Genomic DNA, 21,865 nt, shown 5'->3' with positions numbered 1-21,865 from the left:
AATGTAGAGTGAAATCTGGACAGACCTTCTGATGAATTGAGCAATTTACATGGTGGGTGTACTCTAAGTCAATATTTAAAGGTACAAATTTCATTTCTGGCTCTTAGTGGGCCGTCGACACTGTTTGGGAGTTTAATTTTAAAATAAATGTGGCAGGTGTAAACCAGCTCCGAATATGTTTCTGGACCGTTGTCCTCTGAAAGGTACAAACAGAAAAACAAGGAAAGCCTCGAGTGGAATAAGTTTTGGTAAAGCCCGAGTTCACAGCATTAACCTGATCGCTCAACCCGAGCAGGGGGACACAAGCAACAGGCTGTACCCATCAATGAAGGATAGCAAAAAGAGATGGGGTGAGGTTAAAACACCGCGCCAGGAACCGACCTCCTCCAGCTCCTGTCACCAGGGCCACCTTCCCGTCAAAGCGAAGAGGAAGACCAGCTCCCACAGCCGCCATGTCTTCACCTTCACATGGAGGCGAGTGCGCAGGCGCAGGTCGCACTGCAACCTGGGAGATGTAGTCCCTTCAGCTGCTCCCAGGATCAGGATTTGCGCCAGGCGCTGCTCAGACCGGATGCTGTGTAGGCCAGGTGCTGCCCAGACCAGGATCTGCACCAGGTGCTGCCCAGACCAGGATCTGCGGCAGGGTCTGCCCAAACCAGGATTTGCACCAGGTGCTGCCCAGACCAGGATCTGCACCAGGTGCTGCCCAGACCAGGATCTGCGGCAGGGTCTGCCCAAACCAGGATTTGCACCAGGTGCTGCCCAGACCAGGATCTGCACCAGGTGCTGCCCAGACCAGGATCTGCGGCAGGGTCTGCCCAGACCAGGATTTGCACCAGGTGCTGCCCAAACCAGGATCTGCACCAGGTGCTGCCCAAACCAGGTGCCGCCCAGACCAGGATCTGTGCCAGGTGCTGTCCAGACCAGGTGCTGCCCAAACCAGGATCTGCACCAGGTGCTGCCCAAACCAGGTGCCGCCCAGACCAGGATCTGTGCCAGGTGCTGTCCAGACCAGGTGCTGCCCAAACCAGGTGCCCCCCAGACCAGGATCTGCACCAGGTGCTGCCCAAACCAGGTGCCGCCCAGACCAGGATCTGTGCCAGGTGCTGTCCAGACCAGGTGCTGCCCAGACTGGGTGCCGTGCAGGCCAGGTGCTGCCCAGACCAGGGTCTGTGCCAGATGCTGCCCAAACCAGGTGCCGCCCAGACCAGGATCTGTGCCAGATGCTGCCCAAACCAGGTGCCGCCCAGACCAGGATCTGCACCAGGTGCTGCCCAGATCAGGTGCTGCGCCAGACTAGATGCCATCCAGTTGCTGACAAGATCATGTGTTGATCATGATTTGGAGGTGCTGGTATTAGACTGGGGTGTACCAAGTTAAAAATCACACAACACCAGGTTATAGTCCAACAGGTTTATTTGGAAGTACTAGCTTTAGGAACACTGCTCCTTCATGAAGTAGTTATGGAGTTTAAGATCATAAGACCATCATAAGATCATCTTACGATCTTATTCTCCACAACCACCTGATGAAGGAGCAGTGCACTGAAAGCTAATGCCTCCAAATAAACCTGTTGGACAATAACCTGGTGTTGTGTGATTTTTTTTTAAACTATGTGCTGACCAAATTAGGTGGTGCCAAGCTCTCTCCTGGACATTGTGTCCTTGCTTTCACATTTCCAGCATCTGCGCTATTTTGGTTTTGACTGCAACTGAGTTTTCTGATGGCCTGACAGTTGTTACTGGGATTTATTTACTCATGGAAATGAGTAATTCCTCAATATCCATGTCATACCCCACCTCCTCAGCCCACCCCCAACTCAATTACTGATATCAGGGTCTTAGCAAGGAATGATGCATGGGCTTCATCGCTACTATTCTCTCAGCACATGCACTACTTTTTCCTATTTACTATTACTTCTGGTGAAGGGTACTGGATCTGCTTTCACTCCACAGATGCTGCCATACCTGCTGAGTTTCTCCAGAAATTTCTGTTTTTGTTTCATAAAATAGTGATGCATGTTCTTGTTGTGCAATGATAGTGTTCTGTGTCTCTGGATCAGAATACCTGGGTTCAAGTTCCACTTGTTGCAGAAGTGTGAAATAACATAAGACTATAGGACATAGGAACAGAAATTAGGCCATTCAGTCCATCAAATCTGCTCCGCAATTCAATCATGGTTGATAAGTTTCTCAAACCCATTCTTGCACTTTCTCCCCATAACCCTTGATCCCCTTGATGCTCAAGAACCTATCTCAATCTTAATTATACTCAATGATCTGGCTTCCACAGTCTTCTGTGGTAATGAATTCCATAGATACACTACTGTCTGGCTGAAGATGTTTCTCCTTATCTCTGTTCTAAAAGGTTTTTTCCTTTATTCTAAGGCTCTGCCCTCAGGTCCTAGTCTCTCCTATGAGTAGAAACATCTTCCCAATATCTACCCTGTCCATGATGTGGAAGTGCCGGTATGGGACTGGGGTGGACAAAGTTAAAAGTCACACAACACCAGGTTATAGTCTAACAGGTTTAGAAGTAATAGCTATCAGAGTGCTGCTCCTACATCAGGTACCTGGATCCTTCTCAGGTACCTGATGAAGAAGCAGTCCTCCGAAAGTCAATACTTCCAAATAAACCTGTTGGACCATAACCTGGTGTTGTGTGATTTTTAACTTTGCCTACTCTATCCAGGCTATTCAGTATTCTGTATGTTTCAATTAGATCCCCCTCTCATACTTCTAAACTCATTCGACATGAACCCAGAGTCCTCAAACGTTCCTCATATGTTAAGTTTTTCATTCCTGGGACCATTCTTGTGAACCTCTTCTGAACACACTCCAGGGCAAGTACATCCTTCCTGGGATATGGGACCCAAACCTACTCACAATACTCCAAATGTGATCTGACCAGAGCTTTATCGAACCTCAGAAATGTATCCCTGCTTTTATATTCAAGTTCGGTCAAAATAAATGCCATAATTGCATTTGCTTTCCTAACTACTGACTCAACCTGCAAGTTTATCTTGAGAGAATCTTGAATGAGAACTCTCAAATCTGTACTTAAGACTTTGAATTTTCTCCCCGTTTAGAAAATAGTCCATGCCTCTATTCTTCCTACCAAAGTGCATGACCTCACACTCTCCCTCATTGTACTCCATTTGCCACTTCTTTGCCCACTCTCCTAACCTGTCCAAATCCTTCAGAAGCCTCCCTGCCTCCTCAATGCTACTTGTCCCTCTACCTATCTTTATATTGTCTGCAAACTTAGCCAGCATGCGCTCAGTTCCTTCATCTAGATCATTAGTGTATGAAGTGAGAAGTTAGGGTCCCAACACTGAGCCTTGCGGAATACAACTTGCCATGCTGATAAGGACCCTTTTATCCCCACTCTCTGCTTTCTGCCAGACTGCCAACCTTCTACCTAAGCTTGCCTCTGACACCATGGGCCTTTATCTTACTCAATACCCTCCCGTGCAGTACCTTGTCAAAGGTCTTAGAGTCATAGAGATGTACAGCACGGAAACAGACCCTTCGGTCCAACTTGTCCATGCCGACCAGATATCTCAACACAATCAAGTCCTACCTGCCAGCACTCGGCCCATATCCCTCCAAACCTTTAAATTCATGTACCCATCCCGATGCCTTTTAAATGCTGTAATTGTACCAGCCTCCACCACTTCCTCTGGCAGCTCATTCCATACATGTACCACCCTCTGCGTGAAAAAGTTGCTCCTTCGATCGCTTTTATATCTTTCCCCTCCCACCCTAAACCTATGCCCTTTAGTTCTGGACTCCCCCACTCCAAGGAAGAGACTTTGTCTATTTATCCTATCCATACCCCTCATGATTTTATAAACCTCTGTAAGGTCACCCCTCAGCTTCCAATGCTCCAGGGAAAACAGCCCCAGCCTGTTAAGCCTCTCCCTACAGCTCAAATCCTCCGATCCTGGCAACATCCTTGTAAATCTTTTCTGAGTCCTTTCAAGTTTCCATTAGGAAGGTGACCAAAATCACACGCAAAATTCCAACAGTAGCCTAACCAATGTCCTGTACAGCCGCAACATGACCTCCCAACTCCTGTAATCAATACGCTGACCAATAAAGGAAAGCATACCAAATGCCTTCTTCACTATCTTATCTAACTGCAACTCCACTTTCAAGGAGCTATGAACCTGCACTCCAAGGTCTCTTTGCTCAGCAACACTCACTGGATACTTACCGTTAAGTGTATAAATTCTGCTAAGATTTGCTTTCCCAAAATGCAGCACCTCACATTTATCTAAATTAAACTCCAACTGCTACTTCTCAGCCCATTGGCCCATCTGGTCAAGATCCCATTGTAATCTGATGTAACCTTCTAACCAACTGCAAACTTACTAACTAATCTCTTACGCTCCCATCCAAATCATTTATATCAATGATGAAAAGTAGTGGATCCAGAACCGATCCTTGTGGCACTCCACTGGTCACAGGCCTCCAGTCTGAAAAAGAACCCTCCACCCCCACCTTCTACCTCTGTCTTCTAACTTTGAGCCAGTTCTATATCCAAATGGCTAGTTCTCCCTGTATTCCATGAGATCTAACTTTGCGATCCAGTCACCCGTGAGGAACCTTGTCAAACGCCTTACTGAAGTCCGTATAGATCACGTCCACTGCTCTGCCCTCATCAATCCTCTTTGTTAGTTCTTCAAAAAACTCAATCAAGTTTGTGAGATATTATTTCCCATGCATGTGGCCATGTAGACTATCCCTAATTCATCCTTGCCTTTACAAATACATGTACATCCTGTCCCTCAGGATTCCCTCAAACAATTTGCCCAATACTGATGTCAGGCTTTTCTTGAAGTCCAGGTAGATAACATCCATTGTCTGTCCTTGGTCTAACCCGCTCATTATTTCCTCAATAAATTCTAGTGGATATGTCAGGTGTGACCTCTCCTTGATGAAACCATGCTGACTTTGCCTTATTTACCATACACTTCCAAGTATTCAGACATCTCATCCTTCACTATGGATTGCAGGATCTTACCCACGACTGAGGTTAGGCTAATTAGTCTGTAATTATATAACTTTTGCCTTACTCCCTTTTTAAACAGGAGTTTCACATTAGTGATTTTCCAGTCCTCTGGGACCATCCCTGTTTCTAGTGATTCCTGAAAGATCACCACTAACTTCCGTTATCTCTTCAGCTATCTCCCTTAGAACTCTGGGGTGTAGTCCATCTGGTCCAGGTTGTTAATCCATCATCAGGTCATTCAGTTTTTCTAGCGCCTTGGTGATGGCCACCATACTCAGTCCTGTCCCCTCACTGTCTTGAATATTTGGGATAATCCTCATTCTTCCACCGTGAAGACTGACACAAAATAATTGTTCAGTTTATCAGCCATTTTTTATTCCCCACTACTATCTCTCTAAATCAAATAAACTCATGCAGCTTCTGAAAATGATCTGTAGGCAGAAAGCTTGCATAGATATGTGCACCACTGTGTACATGGCCCTTGTTCCTAAAGTTGTTCATGCACACCAATGAGAAGCTTTGGGCTTTCCTTGACCCTGCCATCTTAGGATGTTTGTTGTTGCAATAATTTTTGACAGTCACTCTCCCACAATCACTTTGGATCTGGCAGTCATTACCCTCCAACTTTCATCTACCATCCTGCCTGCTGTTTCGTCAGCCATTCCTTCCTCCATCTTTTTTGACCTACCCTCGATGATTTCAGATTTTATCTCAGTCAGTCTTAATTTACCCTCCATTACTCTTGATATCTCCTCACTTCAGCTTGGACTGTGCAGATCTTCCTTTGGTTGCCCAACTCCATCATTCTATCAGTCATGACCCTCCCATGGATAGCATTCTAAAAGCACCTCTACTACCCTTCCCAGTGCTGCTGACTCTCCCCAAACTAGATTATTAAGTGTGAATACATAAAATCAGAAATTAGGTAACAAGATGCCATATGGTGTGTGCACATTTTGAATTCACAATAAGCAATGCATAAAAGATATTTATCATTTATCACTGGAAGTACTGACTACATATAAAAGAAGTATACACTTCACAAAACTATATACACATGGTTGCAGGGGTCAATTAAATACATTTCACAAAATTGAGATTGTTTTTCTGAATAAAACACCATAAATTTAAAAAGATACAACACAGATTTTCACCTCAAAAAGCCTGAGCCATAGAACAATAAACCCAAAAACTTGTTTTTTGACCTGAACCAAATAGTTCCTTCATAACCGATTCCTCACCCAACCACATACAATTTGTCACTTTTCTTCTATTTAAAGTCCTGTGGTACATTCCTTTATTGTATGACACTAGCAGTCACATTACTGAAGTCCTTCTATGGTTATAATTTAAACAGAATAGCACAATAATAGTTTCTTGATTCAATATACTCTGAACCTAGCTAAATTAATCATAAATCATTAATTTCCTACACTAGTATCATGGTCTGGAAACTGGTGCTATTACATTGACACTGCTGCCCTGAGTTTCACACACTAAACAAATGAAGGTCAGCTGAAAGAACAAAGTGGTGAATACACCTTCACCTTGAACGAGAAAAAGCATCAACTCTACAGTAATGATTTTTCGATAAAAATCAGACTAGTTGACCATCTCAATGAGCCCCCAGTGGGATTAACAAAACGTACATGCCCCTTCATTTACCCCAACCCAGAAGTAATACACCACAGTCTCAGTGCACACACTCCAACCTGAGTTGATGAGGCCAAGAGGCAATCCTCTGCAGCAATGATCAATCATTGTCCCATGACCCAAAGCAAGACAAGCCGATTCTCTTTGGTGATGTCATTGCTAGAGTTCAGAAAGAAATAAACTCTTGGATAGGCATGATTGGTGAGGAAGAAGAAGTAAACGTTAACAGCAACAGAGTCCTCCTCCTCATGAAATGCCAAGCATGTGGCCTGGTCATATCAAACACCTTACTTCACCAGGGAGAGAATGACAGGACTACGTGGCCACACTCTTATTTCAGACATTGGCACTTGCTTGACCACGTCAATGTTTCAAGTAAAAGATCACAAGGATGTTTTCATTACCCATGTCATGACAGGAGCTGACAGCTGCTGGACTGATCATTGTCTAATCTCGTCACCAACAATCTCCATCAGACAGACCAAAAGGAACATCAGAAGTTACAGGAAATTCAATGCCAATGGCTCAAGGACCCTGCAAGCAATGGCCTACTTATTCAATGCCTCACAATCAACCTGCAATGCTCAATGAATAGAAACCTCAGAATTTCCACAGCATCCAGTCTACTCCTAATTCCATCACAAACTGCACTTGTGCCAAGACGAAAGGTTTCTCTAACAGGAAACGTTAGGAAAGGATTGACAAGAATTGTGACCTAATGAACACAAGTTTGGAATTCTGCGGTGAGTAACTCATTTCCTGTCTCAACCATTGTCTGCCTACCATCTTCAAGGTAAATTCAGGATTGTTTTGGAATACTCCCTAATACTTGTCTGGATTAGTGTAGCTCTAACAGTACTCAGAAAGCTTGACACCATCCAGGACAAAGTAGCCACTTGCATTGCACTTCTTCCTCTAGTATGCAGTCCCTTCACTAGGAGTGTGCACCATCTATATAGGCACCACAACAACTCAGTAAGGTTCCTTTCCAAACTTGGGGTCTTTACCACTTAGCTGTACAAGGGCAACAGATGCTTGGGAACACAACCAACTATGAGTTCCACTCCAAGCCATGTACCATTCTAACTTGGAAGTCCCTTCCTCACAGCACCGCAGATGTTTCACAGCCCCCGAGCCTGCAGAGATTCAAGAAGGCAGACTCAGCACCGTGTTCTGGAGGACAATCAGGGATGAGCAACATTTGTTGGCCGAGCCTGCAACACCCATTTCCCAAGTATGAATAAAGAAACTCTAGCATCAGCTGATGGAAACATTTGGACTTGGCAGCATTTGTGGAGAGAATGCATTATCATGCTATGGGTTAAATGTTTTCTCTGACATCTGTTTTTGTTTCACATTTAAGTGGCTCAATAACTAGCAATAACTGATAGTCATAAAACAATTGATAGAGCCTTCAAATTAAGACTGACCCTGTCTCAGTGTAAGAAAATGGAAAAGCGGTGATATGCACCTCTTTCTATCAACAATTATTTCCATAATTTCATTGGAAAGGAATTATTTTCATTTTTATAATACTTTTCATGACTTCAGGATATTTGAAAATACTTCATGGTTGATTAATGACTTTTATTTGTACTGTAAATAAGCAAAGGTAATTTCCACAACCAGAACACAAACAGAAATGATATGTACGATCAAACAAAAAATATGATCAAATAAACTGGGTGACTGCTTTGCAGAACATCTCCATTCTGTCAGCAGTCATTACCTTGACTTCCTAGGTCCTTGCCATTTCAACAAACCATATTCCTCTCACACTAACATTTCTGGCATTCCTGTAATGTTCCAATGAAGCACAACACACGCTTGGGGATCAATACCTCATTTTCTGCCTAGATACTTTATCCCAACGTCTCAATATTGAAATCAGTACCTTCAGAAAATGGTTACTTTCTGTCTTTTCTCCATTTCTGTTATACTTTTCTCCCCCCTCCCCCATGGTTGTGACGTGTTTGTGACTTGTTCACTTTGCACTTAGTACAGAGAACTAATTCCCATCTTTTCACACCTTAATCTACACTCATTTTGTATCTTTTCTTTTATTATTAACAACTCCTTTCTCTTTTGCACTGGATCTCTACACCATCTCCCTCTTGTTCTCCTCTGCCTCTGTCAAAATATAAAAAAAAGAACCAAACAACTCAGCAGGTCTGGCAGCATTTATGGAGAGAAATCAGTTAACGTTTCAGGTCCAGTGACCTTTCTTTTTGGGTCGCTTGACCTGAAACATTAACTCTGCTTTCTCTCCACAAATGCTGCCAGACCTGCTGAGATTTTCCAGCAATTTCTGCTTTTATTTCAGATTTCCTGCACCTGCAGTTCTTTCAGATTTTTATTTTCTAACACCTCTCATTTCTGAAGAAGACTCACACCGGATTTGAAACATTAACTCTGTCTCTGCACAGATACTGCCAAACCTGCTGAGTTTCTCCAGCATTTTCTGAGTTTGTTACATGGTCAAACAATCAGTTTCATTAACCTATAGTGATGGATGCATAAAGACCAGCTAGAATATAACAGGAAGACTCTGTTGCTCTTTTTTAACTCACGTGAAACCTTTTGCATAAAACAGAAGTTGACTTGGTTTACCACTTCATACAAAAGACAGCTGGACATGACAGGTACCTAAAGGCAAAAATAGAAGATTTATCTGGAGTAGGATTAAGTGCCATTTCTTCAGAAGGAGAGCATGTATTTGAAGTTAAAGGACATTAAAAATAGATAATTTCTTGAATATGGAAGCTGATGGTTTGGAATTTGTTTCGGAGATTCTGAAAATACTGTTCTGGTATTGCAACAATTAAATTCATAGAATAGAATCCCTATAGCACAGAAACAGGCCATTTGGCCCAACAAGTTTACATTGAAGCCCTCTGAAGTATATCTCACCCAGACCTATTTCTACCCCGCTACGCTACGTTTCCCCTGACTAATGCACCTAACCTACACATCCACAAACACAATGGGCAATTTAGCAAGGCCAATTCACCTAATCTGCACATCTTTGGACTGTGAGATCAAGCCCACACATACACCAGGAGAATATACAAGGGAGACTGTTGCCTAAGTCTGGAATTGAACCAGGATCCCTGGCACTGTGAGGTAGCAGTGCTAACCACTGAACCACCATGCTGGTGTGCACAATTCATTTCTCTGTTTTGTAACAATAGCACATTCACATCAAAGTATGACTGGTCACAGACCTGAAACATCAATTCTTTTACTGCCAGATTACCTTCCAGCATGTTTTTTTATAGGGGAGAGCTTTACAGTGGTCACAATATTAATGGGTAGTACACTGGCTCAGTGGTCAGCACTGCTGCCTCACAGAGCCAGGTATCCAGGTTCAATTCCACCCTTGGGTCACTGTGCAGAGTTTGTATATTCTCCCTGTGTCTGTTTTTGTTTCCTATGGGTGCTCTGGTTTCCTCTCATGTTCCAAAGATATGCAGGTTATGTCAATTGGCCATGCTAAAGTGTCCAGGGAAGTGCAGGCTAGGTGGATTAGTCATGGGAAATGCAGTGTTACAGCGATAGGGTAGGGCTTGGATTTAGGTGAGATGGTCTTCAGAAGGTTGGCATGGATTTGTTGGGCTAACTGGTCTGCTTCCATACTGCAGGGATTCTGACCCATATTAATGTGTCAAGTTTTAATTTATACCACCTTTTACCACTAGAGGGTAGCATTGGCAAACAAGTTATTTTATTCAAAATTTGGATCTCATCTGTAAATGAAAACTGGGTGCAAACTCACTAGATTGAAAATAATTGCAACTGTTAGATAACTAAAACTACAGTGTTGTTCTTGAATAATTATGTATCAAAACTATATTTTTGAATCACCAGTAATTGTAAAGTGAATGTGACTGAAATTTCCAATTGTTCACTAATTTGGAGCTTATCAAATTGACGCATCACACAACATAGCGTGTGGTCTCTGTTAATAGAGCACTGTAGAGGCAGTTGCTACCTGAAATAAATCACATAATAGTCAGAATTAGCACAGTCTTTGCAGCATCAAAAACTGTTGTAAACTACACCATAGAGTTGTAGGATAATTCAAATGTTATAAATCCAAGAGGTTGCTAATATTGGAGAACGAAATATAAAATGTTGGAAAGTAAGGTGTGAAGAGGAGAGAACTGGTCCTTGTACTAAGTGCAAAGTAAGCAAGACACAAATGAATGGTACATCAAATGGTGGAAAATGACAATTACTAAAACAAGCGTCTCAAATATGCAGCAGTTATTCTTGAATCATGTGATCAGGATAGTAGTTGACAAATCAGATTAAATGTATTTTGTTTTGGCTAACTGTTACAATAATAAACTCAAAAGAATGTTACAAGCAGAATTTTGTTTTTACCTATCTGGAACTTTAAGAAGGGAGGGCGGGGAACTTAATTGCGCAGGAGGCAAATTTCAGATTCCCAATGGCAGGTTAAAGTTTGGCTTTCAAATTCTCAAAATCTTTCAGGTTACATTTCCCAGACTTCATATTTGGAAACTTGTTTTACATTCATTAGCATGTCATTGAATACCCATGAACACTCAGATCTACTGGAATTACAGTCTCAGGCACATTTGTGTTTGACAAAAACAGGAAGCAAAAACCCAAACAGCAAGAAGTAACAAGACTGGTTGATCTCTTTCTCCAAATTCCCCTAAATACAAACTCCTTTAGATACAGGTGTCGCCTGACAAACACCAACAAACATGGCCAGACTAGGCATGCTGAGGTCAACTCAAAAAGAGACTCAAATCAAAAGGCATTTTGTGCTTTCAATCAGAAGTGATGAGATGTGCTCCTGGCCAATGTGTGAGAGGCAGTATCACTGTGATGTCAGTAGTGCTACATTGGTAGCTGCAAAGAAAGGACCTACATTGATTGCAGAGGAGGTCTTTGATAGTGATGCCTGGCGCTCAGCCTCTGGCACCCCCTCCCCCCTTTCCTCCCACTGCAGTATCAACACCCTTTCTTCCTCAGCACTCCAGCCCTACCCTAGCATAAATGCTGTCCCCTCCACATTTCACATCAGCTCTGAGGAAGAGTCGTCTATACTTTAAAGGTACGGTGAATCAGTGGTTAGCACTGCTGCCTCACAGCAGTAGGGTCCCAGGTTCAATTCCAGCCTCAGGTGACTGTCTGTGTGGAGTTTGCACATTCTCCATGTCTGCGTGAGTTTGCTCTGGTTTCCTCCCACAGTCCAAGGATGTGCAGGTTAGGTAAATTGGCCGTGCTAAATTACCCACAGTGTTAAGTGCGTTAGTCAGAGGGAAATGGGTTTGGTTGGGTTACGCTTCAGAGGGTCAGTATGGTCTGGTTGGGCCAAAGGGCCTGTTTCCACGCAATAGAGATTCTAATCTAATCTAAAACATTAGCTTGCTGTCTCTCCATGGATGCTGCGTGACTCACTGTGATCACCAGTATTTTTTGTTTTCAATACAGATTCCAGCATTTCCATTACTTTGCTGTGGTATCATGATTCTCTTCAGTGACAACATTACAATGCTAACTCATCAGAGTATGAAGCATTGAGTAGACAGAGAAAAAAATGAGGACTGCAAATGCTGGAGCTCAGAGTCAAGAGTGTGGTGCTGGAAAAGCACAGCCAGTCAGGCAGTATCTGAGGAACAGGAGAAATGATGTTTCAAGCATAAGCCCTTCATCAGGAATGCCTGATGAAGGGCTTATGCCTGAACATCGATTCTCCTACTCCTCGGATGCTGCCTGACTGGCTATGCTTTTCCAGCACCACACTCTCGACAGTGGTATGCAGAATACAACAGATAATTCATTCTTTATCAGCACTGGGGCCACCTGGGCACTGACTTCCATACTCACATCTGGCCTTGTCTACCTGGATGGCCTCCTGTTGCCATCCTTCTGCAAACTGCACATCCTTTCATTCCCTGAAGACCAGGAGGAGAACCTGAAACTTGCAACCACATTCTGTTTGATGTCAGACATTTCCAGGAGTCAGCGGGTAGGATCGACCAACAGAGATTAAGTGATGCTTCTGGGTTACAGACTGTCAAGCAAATGCTGTTCAGGTAGCTTCTATGTATGGCACCTGAACATTAAAGCCCAGAATATCTTGTTGGACTTCAGCACCTGCTGCTGATAAAATGTACATTTTACATGTTCTTGCATATTTAATGAGCTGAGTGGGCTTTACTTGCATGGGAAAACCCATACCCACTCTCTTTCCAAACTTGGAGGTAGGAGTGTAGGTTTGAGGTTACAATCAGATCAACTATGACCTTCTTGAGTGATGGAGCAAGCTCAAGAGATTGGATGACCTATTCCTCTGATTAGTTTGCATGTTTGTACATATGAAAGTCAGTTGTCCGTCAACTTATCCATTGAAGGTCTGTCATACAGTCATCAAACACTTTCAGGAAGCCAAGTTACCCATTATTGATTCGCTGATAGTTCCAGCAGTATCAAACTCCTTGTAGTGCCGCAAACCCGCTAGTGGCTGCTGTTGGTACTACAAGCAGGCGCATGAAGATTAGATCATGGAAGGCCTGGGATTGGATCATGATAAATTTTAGAAAGCTTAGGGAGGGAGTTGGCGAGTGGCTAGGCAGTTGAGTTTTGCAAAGCAGCTGGATGGGAAGGTGTTGGAGAAATTACCCAATTGAACATTGACCACACAACCGCGGAACGGGTGAAATTGACAAGCTGTTTATTACACGCAATATCAGTGGAAGAGAAATTGACTAGGCTGACACAGAACTGACGGTCTGTCCAGGTAGATCAAGGGTTCTCTTCCTTGAGCAGTGGGCACAGGCAGTTTTATAGGGGTACATAATGTGGTGTGAATTACAGTACAATCAAGAATAAAACACAATCAATGTGAGGACAATCAGCCATCTGGGTAGCAGCAATCTGTCCGTGACTGAGTCAGGAGATTCCGATCCTCTGTGAGGGTAGGTGCTAATGTTTCTCATCCTGGTGCCAATGGGTTTCCATTGTGGTTAGTCTGCAAGTAAGGTACCTTGGTGCCTTTCAGTCTGGGCATCCTTTGTGGAGTTCCAGTCTGTGTGAGGAGTGAGACTGCCTTTAGGGCTTCGGGAGCAGTTGTACTAACTGAGGACTAGGAAGTCTATTGTCAGGTTGTCTGGGGAAGCGTGTTCCCCAGTCTGGAAGTGGCTTGAGTCATCTCCTGTTTTCTGCCTAGTGTCTTAGTTAGCCTGTTTGGTCAAGGCTGAGGCACTCTGGGTAGATTCTGTTGTGGCTTATGCAGACATGGTTCCTTATATTCATTGTGGCCATGCTGTGGGTGGACAGGGAAGTGAATTTTCTTCACAGAAGAAATGTGGGATGTCCTCAATGTGTGAAGGCATCCCCTGAAGACAGTATTTCCCTCTCTTTCCACTGATATAAAAGTTATTTTTAGAAAAAACAGGAAACCATTCATATGCGCGCTAACTATTTTTTAGTATGGCCTGTGTACCAGCAGGGTCTACTGACATTTTGATAAACTCAATTGAACCATGTATATATATGATATAGAGAGGAAGTTCCAAAGCATTTAACATAGAAAGCTGCCATGGATAACGTGATTAACATTGATGAGATATAATAATACTATGGAAGAGCATATATCTCAGGATATGGAGCTGGTAGAGGTAACAGGAAGACTGAGGCTATGGGTGGATTAGAAAACAAAGATAAAATTGAGGACCTGCTTAACTGGAAGTCATTGTAGCTCAGCAAGCAGAGAGGTAATGATTGAACAGTCTTGGTACAAGTTAGGGAATACATAGAGGCTTTAGATGACCTCAAGTTTACAAAGTGGGGCATAATGTGGGTCGTCAGTAACAAGTGCACTCCATGGTCAAATTTAAGGGTAACGGAGTTTTGGATGAGCTCAGAAAATGCAGAGTAGGGTAATGTGACATGGTGATATAGACAGGCCTTATGAAGCTCTGGATATAATGCTGGGAGTTCGCCTCAAGGTCAAATACTTCACTAAGAATGGAATATGTGTCAGAAATCCAAGACAATGGCTTCAGTCTTCCCATGATTTAGTCAGAGGAAATTCTTTGCTCATCCAGTTATGGATATCAGACAAGCAGTCTGTCAATTTACAGATGAAGGGGTCGAGACAGGTAATGGCAAATTAGATCTGCAAAATGTGGAACTTCACATAACTTTCACATGATATTGCCAAGGAAAAGCACATAGGTGAAAAATGACAGAAGCCAAGAATAGATCCTTAAGGACACCAGAAGTAACAGTGTTGGAACAGACAAAGGATCTATTACAGAGAGTGCCCTGGTTGCATAGAACTTGAAACGTAGAAAGTTATGGGTGGCACGTTGGCTCACAGGTAGCATGGTGGCTCAGTGGTTAGCACTGCTGCCTCACAGCACCAGGTACCCAGGTTCGATTCCACCCTCAGGTGACTGTCTATGTAGAGTTTGCATATTATCCTTGTGTCTGCGTGCGTTTCCAACAGGTGCTCTGGTTTCCTCCCACAGTCCAAAGGTATGCAAGTTAAGTGAATTGGCCATGTTAAGTAGTGTTCAGGGATGTGTAGGTCTGGTACATTAACCATGGGAAATGCAGGGTAACAGGATTAGAATAGGGGAATGGCTCTCGGTAGGCTACTCTTCGGAGTGTCGGTATAGACTAGTTGGGCCTGTTTCCACACTGTAGGGATTCTAATAAATAATAAGAATAGAGCCAAGAGAGTACGCTTACAACTAGCTGGATAACTGGAGAACATTGGTGTGGTCAACCATGTCAAAGGCTTAAACAGGTCATGAAGAATGAGAAGAACTAGTTTGACATGACATAAGTCACAGAGAGAGTCATTTGTGACCGCAATAAGAGCTGTTTCAATATTTAGTGTGGCAGAAACCTGATAGAGAGGATCAAATGTGGTCTTATGGATTTGGGAGGTTAGACATGTTCAGAAACTTTGGAGAGGAACTTGAGAATGGAAGTGTGTGCAAGTTGCATGGATGGAGGGTTTCTTTTAGGATGGGGGCAAATACAGCAGATTCGAAAGAAAACAGGACAGTACTTGTAGAGGGAGAATGACTAATAATACCAGCTAAGATGGGAAGCTGAATTAGAAGCAACTTAGTAGGAATAGGGCCATGGGAGTAGAGGTTGAGTCTAATTGACAAGATGAGATTGGAGTGCGTATGAGGGGAATTAAAAATTGTAAAAAATGTGAGTTCAAAGCCATGATGGGTGGAATCTTTAGAGAAAGAGGAAGCGAGTTCTGAGGCACAGGTAGGTGAACAAATAGTCCTATTCATAGCAGCAAGGAAATGAATGAGCTTCTTGCTCATTAGAGGTGTGTGATGGATCTTTGAAATCAAAATTCATACAAGTGAAAAAAAGTGTAATGCAATTGGCTCACAGAATTATTTACTTGAAGAAATATTTCTTCTTGTACAATGTTAGCATTATTGATACAAGTTTATGACTGCAATAAATATTTATTTAAAAATTAACTTTTCTCATTTATTTTTGGAGGTGCAAGAAATCAAATATCTGCATTAGAGTTTCCCCCATCCCGTCCCCTTCACTTTCTGTTCCGTTCTATTGGAAAGAGGAAAGGATTTCTTTATTTAAAGTTCACTGCAAACTATTACTGTCCAATTGGAACTTATTAAATATTATTATTAAATGTAGCAAATAATTTATTATTTTTTAAATAAAGATTTGCTGTTAAAAGAAAAGGCAATAATCTAATGGCTTTCTTCTGCCCAGGGACAGTATTCTATCCACTGTTGCACAAACAGGAAGATTTTCCCACAACAGCGCCATCCTGCACCTTCTACACCCCTTCCCCTACCAGCAATGTGTGATTGATTGATTGTTGTCATATGGACCGAGATACAGTGAAAAATATTGTTTTGGCTGCATACAGGTGGAAGGTTCCATACAAAGTAAGTCAGTGTAGCAGAACAGAATACAGAATATAGTGTTACAGCCACAGAGAAGGTGCACACAGACAGAGATTTTTGATATCTCTGAATTAATTTTTGAGAGGTCTATTCAAAAGTCTGATAACAATGGGGAAGAAGCTGTTCTTGAATTTGTTCAGACATGTATTCAAACTTTTACATCTTCTGTCCAATGGAAGAGGGTGGAAGAGAGAATAACTGAGGTAGGTTTTTGACTATATTGGTTGTCTCCCAAGACAGCAGCATGTATAGATTTACTCAATGGATAGAAGGCTGGTTTCTGTGATGGACTGGGCTGTGTTCACAACTCTGTGTAATTTCTTGTGGTCTTGCGAAGAGCAGCTGTTCTACCACACTGTGATGTATCTAGGAGAAATCTAGGACTGCAGATGCTGGAGATCAGAGTCAAGACTGTGGTGCTGGAAAAGCACAGCCAGTTAGGCAGCATCTGAGGAACAGGAGAGTCGATGTTTTGGGCATAACCCCTTCATCCTGATGGACTTCAGTAGGGCATGAATCTCCCATTTCATCTGTAGTTTCTGATTGAGGAACATTCAGATTAACTTCTTTGGTGCGCAGTCTTCTATACACTTAGTAAAGTCTGTGACTGTAGTGGCACATTCATTTAGGTTGGCCGCTTAGTTCTTGAATATGGACCAGTCCACCAACCTTAAGCAGTCCCATAGAAGCCTTTCCGTCGCTTCAGACCAACACTTTCTGTACTGGGCCGTCCTGATTCAATTTCTCCTTGTAAACTGGGAGGAGGAGCACAATATTTTGATCTGATTTCCCAAAATGCGGATGGACGATGAAGCAGTGTGCACCTCTGATGATTGTATAGCAATGGTCAAGGATGTTCGGATCTTTGGTGGAACAGGAGAATGTGCTGTTGTTCTTGAGGTTGGCCTGGTTGAAATCACCAACTACGATGGACACTGCAGAGTAACACACACATCCACACATACTCCATGAAAAAGAAGACTACATTTCTCTAACATTTCTCCTCTCTGGCTGTTATAGTTTTGGATGAACAGCATTAGAAACATTAAAACAAAATATGTGAGCACTCACCATATCATTTTCCCAAAGTATGTTTGGTTCTTTACTGAACTACAGTAAGGTAGTGGCAGAACCACTCTTACACCTATGATGTAAACATAGCATATAGTTTTTTTTTATAGATATTTTTATTGGAAAAATAAAACTTTTAAGACTTTTTAACAAAATTACAAAAATAATACAAACTAGAGTATTCCACTTTACAATATGATAAAAATATCAAATTAAATAAAAAACGGAAAAAAAAACAACTAACTACTAATCTATTCTACAAACAACCAAAATATAAAATAGGCTGTCAGACACTACTAACAATAAACAACAAAGTAATTAAATAACTAGATACATGCTCAAAATAGGTTTACATCAAGTCATAATAGAATCCGTATTTATATACAGGATTCCTCCTCCAGGGGGCCCCCAAACCAGCCAGAACCATTACCACAGCTAAACAAAAGCCCTGAACAATATGGCTGAAGTATCTGTGTCGATATAGTTCAAAAAGAGCTGCCATGTTTTATAAGTTAATTCAATTTTTTGGTGCACCATATTCATGAGGAAGTCAAGGGGGATATATTCGATGATTATCCTGTGCCAGTTTGAAAGTCCTGGGGGGCCTTCGGATATCCAATTCACTAAAATATTTTTCCTCGTACAAAAGGAGAGGATGGAAAATAATTTCCTCCCGTATACATCCAGGGAGGGAAAAATTGGAGAGCCCAAAAGTAGGGACATTGGATCTGATCAAATCTCCGTACTCAAAATCTCTGTCAAGGCATTCTCTACTCTATCCCAATACCTTCGGATCTTATGGTATGTCCATAGACAATGCGTGAGAGTGCCAACTTCTATTTTACATTTAAGACACATTGGGGATGCTCCTGCCTTGAATTTTGCAACTCTTTCAGGTGCCATGTGAGCCCTGTGAAGTATCTTTAATTGAGTAGCCTGAGTTCTGTAACAAATAGAGATCTTTCTGGCAATTTCCCAGACGTCGTCCCACATTTCTAAAGAGCTTTCCAACCCTAATTCTTGATTCCAGGTTTTATATAGTCGTTCCATGTCCTTCGAGACCTTATTGGAAAGTGAATGATGAAGAGTACTGACTGAGGGCAGCCCCGTCGGCCATAGCACTCTCCTTTCCCTATCCGATTTGTAAGGATTGACTATCAGTGTGGTCTTCTTTTGTATAAAGTCTTGTATTTGAAAATACTGAAAGAGATCCTTGTTAGGCAGTCCAAACTTATGGTGCAGCTGCTCAAAGGACATCATCACCGCCCCATCGAACAGATTTCTCAAGCAGGAGATACCTCTGGACTCCCAAGTTTTAAATGTAGCATCTGTCAACCCTGGCTGAAATCCCGGTGCTCTGACTATAGGGGTAACATAACACACAGTTAAGTTAATTGAGTGTCCACATTTATTGGTTAGGAAAGACAATTCTTTTTCATTGTGTACAAGCCTAAATTAGTTTGTACTTGATATTACATTAAAACCTAGAGTTTAAATTCCAGAGTTATTAAATTTATATTGGATTTTGTTGAAGTTTGCCCTAAAAGAGTAGTTTTATTAAGAATGAGCTGAAACTGGATTCTTACCAAAGGTATAAGAAAGGTCCTTTGTGTTGGGTGTATAAATAAATAGCTAACACAGTGCAACTTTTAATGCCAAGCCAAAGTTGAGCATGTAAAGGAGTTAAATGAAGGAAGGAAAGCAATGTTTGATTCCTGAAGAAGGGCTTATGCCCAAAACATCGATTCTCCTGCTCCTTGGATGCTGCCTGACCTGCTGCGCTTTTCCAGTAACACATTTTTCAACTCTGATCTCCAGCATCTGCAGTCCTCACTTTCTCCTTGCTTTTGCTGAAACAAAGCATCCGATTGGTGAGTAAGATTGGAGGTATTTCTCATCATAGAATTTAAAGTAAGCTCTTCAATTTGTGTTAGATCTTTAGTTTCTTTTTTCTCTCTTTCTCCCTCTGAAAAATAGCCTGGAAAGTGTAAGAACGATATCAGAAAACTTTATTATAATAATGTGCAAAGAACAGGGATTCTGCAATTATAAAGAGCAATGACAGTTTCATGATTTACTAATACATCAGATAAAATATGATAGAGATGGCAGAATGACAGGTGATGTATTGCTGCTGCAGCTGACTGCATCTGGACACCAAGATAAACCAGAGTGAATGCATCTGGCAAGTGTTTACAGCTTGAGCAACTTTGGGTCAATTTTAAGAGCTGGAGTCCATGCTGAAGATATTGTACCATGTAAAGGAGGGGAAAAGATACCTGGACACTTGGCTCCAGGATGTTGGCACACTCACCTGATTATGTAATTTAAATTTGGTCTGTGATCAGGGACAGGAGAATGCAACTGCAGGTGAGGCAGTAATGTGGAGCCAAGGGGTAGCTATTGAGGAGGGCAAGCCCTGCAATTGTCCAACAGTTATGACATTCTTGCAGGTTGTATGGTTGAGAGCATGGACTACAGTTAGGAAGAGCAAGCACTGCGGTATGGTTCTGTTCAAGTAGGGGCAGGATATGATTAGATTAGATTCCCTTCAGTGTGGAAACAGGCCCTTGGGACCAACAAGTCCACACCAACCCTCAGGAGATTAACTCACCCAGACCCATTTCCCTCTGACTAATGCACCTAACACTATGAGCAATTTAGCATGGCCAATTCACCTGACCTGCACATCTTTGGACTGTGGGAGGAAACCGACAGACACAAGGAGAATGTGCAAACTCCACACAGGCAGTCACCCAAGGCTGGAGTCGAATCTGGGTATAGGCACATAGTAGTGGTAGGTAACATGAGCAGGAATCCCAAAGGCTGTATTGTCTGCCTGTGCCAGTATTGAGGGCATCTCCTTAAAGCTGGAGAGGAATATGAAATGGGTGAGAAGGGATCCAGTAGTTGTTGTTCACATTAGTGCAACAAAACCGAAACAATATTGGCATTTATAGCCGTGACTGGACCAAGGTGAGCCTGCATGAGAGTGTCTAAGCTTGCAGGACCAAAAGCTGGCTTTACATGACCGTAGTCTGAACATTCACTGCATTGCCGAGATATTTCATCACTGTTGCTTGTGTAGTAAAGGAAGCTGAGTCCACAAGTATGCTAATAAGTTGACTGTCACTTCCATGCTGGAAGGTCTGTTCTGGGATTCATGCAGTTCTGAAGGAGATAATTTAAGAAATTGTAGAGGAATTGATGGTGATCATTCATGGATCATTGGAGCGATCAGGGGTTGAGAGGTGGAGGTGTGGGGTACAGAGGAGTGGAAAATGGTGAATGTAAAACTTCTGTTCAAGGAGAGGGGAGACAGAAGACACAAAATTATAGGCCGGTTAGCCTGACCTCAGATATTGGTAAGATTTTAGAGTCCACTATCAAAAAACAGATTGTGGAGCCATTGAAACTACATGGTAAAATAGGGCTGAGTCAGCACAGCTTTGTCAATGGGAGATCAGGCCTGAAAAATCTGTTAGAATTTTTTTAAGGACATAATGAGCAACTTAGATAAAGGAGAGCCAGTGTATGTGATCTTTTCGGATTTCCAGAAGGCCTTTAAAAAGGTGTCACACAGCAGGCTACTGAGTAAGAGCCAATGTGTTCGGGGCAAGTTATCAGCATGGATTGAGGGTTGTTTGACTGGCAGATGTAGACAGTGGAGATAAAGCAGTCTCCTTCTGGATGGCAGTCTGTGACAAAAGTAGTTCCATAAAGGTCAGCATTGGAACCACAACTATTCATGTCATACATTAACAGTCTGGGTGAAGGAACTGAGGGCTTTGTTGCCAGGTTTGCACGTCACACAAAGATAGGTGGAGGGACAGGTAGTTTTGAGGAAGTGGTTAGGAAAAGGACTTGGATAGGCTGAGATAGTGGACAAAGAGGTGGCAGATAGAAGACAATGTGGGCAAGTGTAAAGTTATGCACTTTTTAGGAAGAATAGAGGCATAGACTGTTTTCTAAATGGGGAAAGGCTTCAGAAATCTGAATCATGAAAGGACTTAGGAGTCTCATTTCAGAATTCTCTTCGGCTCAGTTGGAAATTCGGAAGGCAAATGCAATGTTAGCCTTCATTGTGAGAGGGTTAGGATACAGGAGCAGTGATGTTTCCAATAGCAGGAGAAACTAGGACCCATGAGCACAGTGTCAGAGTGAAGGGA

The 21,865-nt window shown here is 42.5% G+C and overlaps 1 protein-coding gene across 1 annotated transcript in view; it reads right to left on the bottom strand.

The window, feature by feature from the left end:
- The window catches only part of hsd17b4 (hydroxysteroid (17-beta) dehydrogenase 4), a 141,548-nt gene extending 141,061 nt beyond the window's left edge, over positions 1 to 487 (bottom strand). Inside the window, exon 1 of the mRNA XM_072584307.1 lies at positions 382 to 487. Coding sequence (XP_072440408.1) covers positions 382 to 454 — 73 coding nt within the window. The 5' untranslated portion in view covers positions 455 to 487. The remainder of the gene's footprint in view (positions 1 to 381) is intronic.
- Between the last annotated feature and the right edge of the window lie 21,378 nt (positions 488 to 21,865).

Source organism: Chiloscyllium punctatum, chromosome 2 (assembly GCF_047496795.1).
Source record: "Chiloscyllium punctatum isolate Juve2018m chromosome 2, sChiPun1.3, whole genome shotgun sequence".
In the NCBI taxonomy this organism is placed as follows: Eukaryota; Metazoa; Chordata; class Chondrichthyes; order Orectolobiformes; family Hemiscylliidae; genus Chiloscyllium; species Chiloscyllium punctatum.
The sequence above is the reverse complement of the archived record's forward strand: the minus strand, read 5'-3'. Positions and strand labels throughout refer to the sequence as shown.